Source organism: Panulirus ornatus, chromosome 15 (assembly GCF_036320965.1).
Source record: "Panulirus ornatus isolate Po-2019 chromosome 15, ASM3632096v1, whole genome shotgun sequence".
Lineage (NCBI taxonomy): Eukaryota > Metazoa > Arthropoda > Malacostraca > Decapoda > Palinuridae > Panulirus > Panulirus ornatus.
Window position 1 is genome coordinate 27,973,034 of NC_092238.1, and position 9,033 is coordinate 27,982,066.

The 9,033-nt window shown below is 36.1% G+C and overlaps 1 protein-coding gene across 3 annotated transcripts in view; it reads left to right on the forward strand.

The window, feature by feature from the left end:
- Positions 1 to 8,422, forward strand: part of Smn (survival motor neuron) — a 36,294-nt gene extending 27,872 nt beyond the window's left edge. For all 3 annotated transcript variants that reach the window (XM_071670675.1, XM_071670674.1, XM_071670676.1), the window contains 4 exons: positions 532 to 747; positions 3,721 to 3,834; positions 4,945 to 4,992; positions 5,359 to 8,422. In XM_071670675.1, coding sequence (XP_071526776.1) covers positions 532 to 747; positions 3,721 to 3,834; positions 4,945 to 4,992; positions 5,359 to 5,529 — 549 coding nt within the window. In that variant the 3' untranslated portion in view covers positions 5,530 to 8,422. The remainder of the gene's footprint in view (positions 1 to 531; positions 748 to 3,720; positions 3,835 to 4,944; positions 4,993 to 5,358) is intronic.
- Positions 8,423 to 9,033: the final 611 nt, after the last annotated feature.

Below are 9,033 nucleotides of genomic sequence, written 5' to 3' on the forward strand. Positions count from 1 at the left end.
ATAGATTATGTCTTTCATTGCTGTCAGGGATGGAACTCACAGGGAATGGTATATTTCATGAGCATTAGAATTCATTCCAGTTAGCTCTGTTTTTTACTTTATGATTTTAAGAGAGTATATTACATACAAAATTTGAAATACAAATCAAAGGTAAAATATCCCTGGGGATAGGGGAGAAAGAATACTTCACAGGTATTCCCTGCATGCCGTAGAAGGTGACTAAAGGGGGAGGGAGCGGGGGGCTGGAAATCCTCCCCTTTCATTTTTTTTTTTTTTTTTTTTAATTTTCCAAAAGAAGGAACAGAGAAGGGGGCCAGGTGAGGATATTCCCTCAAAGGCCCAGTCCTCTGTTCTTAACACTACCTTGCTAACGCGGGAAGTGGCGAATAGTTTGAAAGAAAAAGAAAATTACATACAAAATTTGAAATACAAATCAAAAGTAAAATGTGATACCATGTTTAAGGAGTAGGAAAGCAAGAAATGAATAATAAGGGAATTTATGTTAGACAATAAAGTAAATTGATTTTTCAGTGGCACGTTGGGGATCCATGCCGTTCACGATTTAGTGAAGATGGAATCTGGTATGAAGCAACAGTTGTTTCATTGAGCTGTACAAATGGCATGTGCACTGTCCGTTATGTAGGGTATAACAATGAAGAAGAGGTACCAATACATAGACTTTTAAAATCACTTGGAGATGCAGCTCGTCGTAAACAGATGGACCTTGCTGATGATGGCCAGTCAGAGGTGAGAAGAACCAGGATTTTCTTATATTAGGAGTTTATATGATGAACTTTATTGATAAAGGGTAGGGACACAGATATCATAGATTTGAAGTTCAAGGGACCAAGAGGTAATTGGAAAGTTGATATTCTTTATTTATTTCAGGAACCCATATGATAAACTTTATTGTGTATTTTTTAGTATACTATAACTTGCCATATGTATATATGTCTGCAAATGAACCTTTTCATCATTCTGCTACACTCACAATGTTAAGGTCACAAAATAAGTGTCAAATTTTTATTCGTATGCCTAACCGAGAACATTATCTCGGAAAGCAAAAATGGGTATTTTTGAAGGTATAGTGGTTCCAGCAATGTTATGTGGTTGCGAGGCGTGGACTATAGATAGAGTTGTGTGGAGGAGGGTGGATGTGTTGGAAATGAGATGTTTGAGGACAATATTTGGTGTGAGGTGGTTTGATCGAGTAAGAAATGAAAGGGTAAGAGAGATGTGTGGTAATAAAAAGTGTGTGGTTGAGAGAGCAGAAGAGGGTGTTTTGAAATGGTTTGGTCACATGGAGAGAATGAATGAAGAAAGATTGACAGAGAGGATATATGTGTCAGAGGTGGAGGGAACGAGGAGGAGTGGGAGATCAAATTGGAGGTGTAAGGATGGAGTGAAAAAGATTTTGAGCGATCAGGGCCTGAACATGCAGGAGGGTGAAAGGCGTGCAAGGATTAGAGTGAATTAGAACGATGTGGTATACCGGGTCGATGTGCTGTCAATGGATTGAACCAGGGCATGTGAAGCGTCTGGGGTAAACCATGGAAAGTTTTGTGGGGCCTGGATGTGGAAAGGGAGCTGTGGTTTCTGTGCATTATACATGACCACTAGAGACGGAGTGTGAATGAATGTGGCCTTTGTTGTCTTTTCCTAGCACGACCTCATGCACATGCTGGGGAAGGGGTTGTCATTTCATGTGTGGCGGGGTGGTGACAGGAATGAATAAAGGCATGCAGTATGAATTATGTACATGTGTATATGTCTGCATGTGTATATATATGTTTACGTTAAAAGGATGTAATGTAAGGGTGGTTCTAAAGAATGCTGGGTGTTGGGAAGGCCTGGGAGGTGAGGTGTTGTCCTTACTCTTGGGACAGGCTATAGAGAGAAATGTTGGTTTATATGGTTGAAGAACTTTTTCATTGAGGTGGTGTCCAGCAATCGATTTTTTCTGTTTTCTTGCTCGACCCAGCATTTCCTCCTTTTTCAAAATGTATAGGTATGTATATGTGCATTTGTGGACATGCATGTATATACATGTGTATAGGGGTGTTTTGGGCCATTCTTTCGTCTGTTTCCTTGCACTACCTTGCTAATGCGGGAGACAATGACAAAGTATAATGATAATAAGAAATATGCCTAACCAGTGCCAAAATGAATGTCACCTGCTGATTACTAAGTATGGATATGTAAAAATAGCCACTCATCCCATCACACACTGGTAGTCACTTGGTCATTTGCCAGATTATTTCATTTTTCTTTATTAACCCTAATGATTTATGTAGAAGAAAAATGTGAGAAAATTAATCTGGGTTCATACCCTTTACTCGTATATGTTAATCATAGCAAACAACATGTACAGACATCATCTGAACCTTTGAAAACTGGATGCATCATTCAATGGTAGTCTAACATGTTGATAGTTTACCAAACATATCTTTATCCACATGTTCGAAAGCAATTTTAATATTTTTAAGCATAGATTATTGCACACGTGTAGAATGGTGAGGATTTTTAGTCTGTTCATGGATGGGATGGCGAAGGATGTAATGTAAGGGTGGTTCTAAAGAATGCTGGGTGCTGGGGAGGCCAGGGAGGTGAGGTGTTGTCCTTACTCTTGGGACAGGCTATAGAGAGAAATGTAGGTTTATATGGTTGAAGAACTTTTTCATTGAGGTGGTGTCCAGCAATCGATTTTTTTCTGTTTTCTTGCCCTACCCAGCATTTCCTCCTTTTTCAAAAGCCTATTTCTCTTCCTTTTGTGACCACTGTAGATTGGCACTGCAATATGTGAATTTTAGGTTCAGAATGGCCCGGAGCTGGTCAGATGGTGTGGCCATTTTGGTAGATTGCTTCTAAGCTGCCAGTGAACCAGTTTAACATGTAAATGAGAGCTTCCTTGATGATTTTAAGGGTGGTTCTAAAGAATGCTTGGTGTTGGGGAGGCCTGGGAGGTAAAGTGTTGTCCTTACTCTTGGGACAGGCTATAGAGAGAAATGTAGGTTTATATGGTTGAAGAACTTTTTCATTGAGGTGGTGTCCAGCAATCGATTTTTTCTGTTTTCTTGCCCTACCCAGCATTTCCTCCTTTTTCAAAAGCCTATTTCTCTTCCTTTTGTGACCACTGTAGATTGGCACTGCAATATGTGAATTTTAGGTTCAGAATGGCTTGGAGCAGGTCGGATGGTGTGGTCATTTTGGTAGATTGCTTCTAAGCTGCCAGTGAACCAGTTTGACATGTAAATGAGACCTTCCTTGACGATTTTAAGGGGACAGAAATTATACTAACCCTGATGTTCCCCCAAGGATTATCACATTGCTTACAGGGCACCACTTTGGAGAATTTTTTTTTCAACCTTCAAAAACCTACGTTTTTCCTTAATACATTGTGGACTCCTTTGACAGATTTACCTAGAGTGCCTGGTCAAAAAGTAAGAATTCCTCTTATTATTTTTGAGGAGGTTTATGTTTGTCACCTCATTAGAAATAGGTTGAGGATAATGAATTGATTGACAGGTAGACATCTTAAGTGCCTTTTGCATTGTTAGTTTCACATATGGTGTTACTCTGATCTCACTTTTTCTTGACTACAACTACTACAGACACCCTGATATCTGTGTGAATAATAAGGAAGGCTATTTATTTATAAACTAAAGGTGTATGATTGGCTTTGTTTTCTATTATACGACTAATAGAAGGACTCTTTTTCAGCAAAGTGACCTGTGTAGTTCTGTTATTGAGAGTGACCTGCAGTCTGACACTGATGGCGAACGCACTTGTAAAAGACATAGAACACCTCATATGCCACCATCCCATCCAGGAATGGTACTGTGTAGACTTTCTCTTTCCAGTTACTTAGTTCAATTGATGTCTTTATTGGAGTTTTTAACAGTGAAGTATATTGTTATTATATGTACTAAATTATATTAATGCTGGAACATTGTCATCTAAATAATTTAAGATGGATATCTCTGTATTAAAACTAGTGTGATAAGCCAAACTTTTATTTCATACTTGAGTCAATGAGCATGTTTATACATATATGGGATACCAGTAGCACATTACTCAGCAGATAGTTATGATAATTTTGTTTGGAGAAAACACATGTAGAGGTTTCTGTAGCTGCAAGCATTGGAAGTATAATAAAGATTTTGTATCTGTTCATGGAAGGGATGGTGAGGAGGGTAAATTTGAGGGTTGTGAAGAGAGGGTAGGTGTATAGCATGATGGGAGTTAGGGGCCTGGAAGATGTCATTTGCAGTTTACAAATGACACATCTCTAGTGGCTGACTCTGCAGAAGCTTGTGTCTGAGGTTGGAAGAGTGTATAAAAGGAAGATATGAAAGTTATTGAAAAAAGATAAGAATCTGACATGTAGTAGGAGGTTGAGACAGGTTAGTTTGATTGAGAATTTGAATGGAGAGAACCTGAAGTGAAGTGTTTTAGATACCTAGAATTTGACATGGTAGCAGATGGAACAATTGAAATTGAAGTGAACCAGAAGGGGCAAGGATCATTGTTGCATTGAGGACTGTGGAAGGAAATGTCTTTCTCTGTGAGAGCAAGTATGGATTTGATTGATGTTTTAGTAGTCTTGATGTGCTGTGTGGTTTTAAGTCTTGGGCCCTAAATGCAAAAGAACAAAAGAGGTGGATTTTTGGAAATTAAATGGATAAGAATGATATTTGGTGTGATTCAAATTGATGATGTAAGAAAGAGTAGTAAAACAAGAAATTTTTTTTTCATATTTATATAGAATAAGAAATTATTAATTTCTAAAGTATTTGCTGATATTGTTTGGTTCACCAATTGTCAGTCATGGTTAACCCATTTTTTTTATTGAATTATACACACAGTTTGTATTACGAGAAGTAAAAATGAAATTGCTGGTTACTTCTAAAAAGAATTCCAATTAATCATTGTTTATTTTAACAGATGCCACCTCCAAACTTCCGTACAGGTGGAGGTCATTTCACACCACCGGTACGTATGAATTGTATTTAAGTATGTTGTTAGTACAAATGCAAGAATAAGGTGCAGCTTTTCTGATTATATGTCATTTTGTATTGTAATTTGCTCCATATTCCACACAAGATTATCTGTATTTACTTGAGAATTATTTCAGATTTGTGCAACATTTGAACATACTAATCTGGAGAATAGTGATTTGTAATTTAAGGATGTTTTTGAAGTTAACCTTTGGTTTTTCATCTTTAATGTTTTTATTTGACAAGTTCCTGTTATATACAAGATTTAAAGTTAATGTTAGAGAGCTTTTTCTTTATCAGTAATTTCTTTCACTTGTTAGAATGATTGTTTTGTGTTACAGTAAACTTGTAAACATTTCAGCCACACCTCCCACAACTTCCACCACCACCGGCCCTTACCATGGATCTGAGCAGTGACCCACAGACATCTGAGGCCCTCCACACTATGCTGATGAGTTGGTACATGACTGGTTATCACACAGGTTATTATCAGGGCCTTCGACAGGCACAAACTAGGAGACAGTATAAGTAATACTACATTTTTGCTTAGAACAATAGGTTGATAATTTGGGGTGTTGCATTGATATTTTTTTATCAAGCTAAAAAATTTTCTGGTGCTGTCTAGGACAAATAAGAAGTGTTAACAATTAGAAAATCAGGTTATTGTTTTGCTATTTTCCTTTTATCAGAAAAAGTTTGTGTTCTGCAGTGCGTTAGTGTTCAGTAACTTATTTCCATAGTTTTCAGTTTGTCATATTTTACGAAAAGAAAAATCCTTGAGCCTTGTACTGAGAGCAATTTCATGACTAAAAAGAGAATCTGTTGCTTAAAGCATGATGTTTTAAGTGAATGTGAAGAGCAGAAGGAATTTGTATAAATGATGTATATCCATTGATTGTGATGCCTCCCACCATGTGAGTAGCATTTTCATGGTTGCAAATGGTTAGTTTTGAATGTGACACCTTTGATTATTGTTGAGTATGCTGTATTGAATAAATCCCTCATCTCAGACATAAACAGACTACAGTATTAGCAAACATGATATACAAATGATTAATACTGTCTTTTATCCTTATTTTGTACTTTGTACTTGCATATATTTACTATTGACTGAGAATATTAATGTGATTACTTAGACTGAAAACCTCATCATACTGAGCTTTTCATCTTGAAACTGTTAGTTATACCCTTTCCATATTGCAGAATGAGTCATAAGGCTAATAATGAAATGAATTAATGTAAAGGCATTATCTTTTGGTTCGATGATATACTGGTGGAAAATTAGCTTGTATGAAAAAGGCAGAGAATATTTTATAACAAAACTTTTTTGTGACCCTTTGTGTATCTGAATGTTCATATTATTCATAGCATTTGATTCATATAAGGTACAAGAGTCAGGTTTATGTATTTCAAGTGAACACAGGTTCTTTTCTTTCTTAAAGTTGTTAGGGAAATTTTGGTCTCATATTGATATCAGGAGTTTTGACTATGTATGCTGCAAATCAGACTGAAGATGAGGCCTCTCATCCAAGCAGGAGAAGTAAAGTCTGTAATTATGCTATGATGTAAGCTGGCCTGGTTAAACTTTATTCCATTGATCTTCGTTATGGTGTTATATCCTTCAAGAGAAAGTAGAGATTTGTGTCCAATATAACAATGATTACCTTTCCCTTCTTAACTGTGCCAACCTTGGGTCACTTCCATAATAGCCATCTTTGATTATTAGGTGAAAAGTTTGTATGACTTGCAGATGGATTTTAGTTCTCTGTATTTTTTAAGATTTCTCTGTATCATAAAGAAATTTTACAACATTTTTTGTAGTTATTTTGTGTGATGATGTCAAGGCACATACTTCTGCTATAGAATGAGTCCATCAAGTTCACAGAGCTATATTGACGGTGTTGTTTAAAATTCTTTTTAAACTACCCTGCTTTTCATTAAGGATATGACAAATAATTAATTAACTATGTAACCCTTGTACCCCTTTAACGGGGCTCCTGCAGATTCAAGGCTGTCCTACATCCAATGGCAGGGAAATGATGGATTCTTTTGGATCAGGATCTTAGATGAGATTGTACTCCTTTTCATTTATTGACAATGATGCAACCTCACTGAAGGTAACTTTTCACCAGGGGTGTAACCATAAAACATAATCTGGTAACACCACTGCTTGGATTCAGTCAAAAATTGAGTGAAATGTGACAAACAGCCATGAAGGCCCTATGGAGTTAAATATGAAAAGCTGTAGTACCAGCTTGCACTACTACAGTGGGTAAAAACCAACTTTCACCATAAATCCTTATTATTAGTGAAATGCATGATATTTTATATAGTTTAGAAACCAGTGCAGAAAGTATATTTCGAGATTTGTAATGGAGAAAGGATGGATAGAATTCTCTGTAATGAAATGTGCAGTAGACCATGAGATTTCAAGTATGTTCACAAAACTGACAATTGATTTGCCTCTTTCTCAATTTTATCAGAATTTTCGAAAAATAGAGTTTAATACTATTAGTAAATCTAATTAGGTTACTGATAGTTCTAGTGAGCTAAGCATTATTTTTCTTTTTATTTCTTTTATGCAAACCTTTAATATGTAGGATTGATAATGTTTATTATGTGTTTGGGTATTTGGATTTGTTTCTTTTCACAGATGTGTGTAAGGTGTAGTTACTCTTATCATTGTGGTGATGAGCTTGAAGATAAAGAAAGTCTGCTTTATGATCTGTGGATAAAATGACATCTAGTTTGAACTGATATCAGTAATTATATGACAAAGCCACTATTTTTTACAAAGGCCTTACTAGTAGGTTTACTGATATCCAGATGGAAAGAATATATGTTTGTTCAGATATGCCATAATTACACCCGACTTCAGACCCATATGGGTTGAATATTTAGTACTCTCAGGGAGTCACCAGCTACCAAAACTCGGTGAAACCTGAGCGACTGGGTTAAATTTTCCACCAGTTAAAAAAAATCTTGAGTAGATATTTGTTTTCAAGGATTTTCCTCTTGAGCATTTACAAGTATGGAGCTTAAACTAGCAGTTAAAGTTATCATATTGTACCAAAACAAGTCCTCAAAATATGGCCCAGGACTTAAATATTTGATCTGATTTTAACTAAATGACTTGTATTTTCAACTTCGTTTATTTCAGTGGAGTAACGAAGAAAGAAAATTATATATACCATTATGGGAATTATTTCATATTATGTGCTGTGAAAGGGGAATTTAATTCAGTATACTTATGAGATTGATACAGTTGCTATTGTTTTTACACAGGACAGGTGACCTTATTTGTTTAGTTTACAATAATTTGTCAGTAAAGACTAGTAAAAGGGCTATGTCAGTGTCCTTTTTCTTACATGATTCAGTCATCAGTATCGATGCATTTTCGAGTAATAAATCTTTACATAAAAGGGGGTTATGGTATCATTCACCTTGTGAATACAAAAGAAGCTAAAGTCTAAGATTGCACAATCTGTATTATCTGATGTTATAGTGAAATTCTGGAATAACCTATCACTTTAATAGAAAAGCTTAAGTTGAATCCTCTGTAGATCTGCTGTCTGATTGACTGACATTAAGAATTATTTTCATGTAGGTTTAAGTATATTTTGTAGGACAGGACAGTAAGGAACTCTCTACCTTACATGGATAAATTGATGAAAGGTAATTACGAGCTTCCAAATTTACTTGCCAAAAAGGAGAGTTTAAATGTTTATGGACAGAAAGAGAAGTTCAGTTTGACATGCTAAAATGCTGGTTCACTATGCAGCCATCACTAACCCTCAATACCCAGGTGGTTAGTACTGGTAATATACCTCCCTGGTCGGTAGTTGCCTACCTACTAATACCTATGACATCCCTTACAGATATGGAATTTGAAGTGTGTACTTTTTACAAGGACTGGAATGTTTGGTTATATGTATGGCATATGGAGCTGAATTTCAGTAGAGAACAGACAGTAGAAGTGCCAGCAAGATATGAGAAGGTATAAGGTATATGTGAAAAAAGACAAGCATTTTCAAAG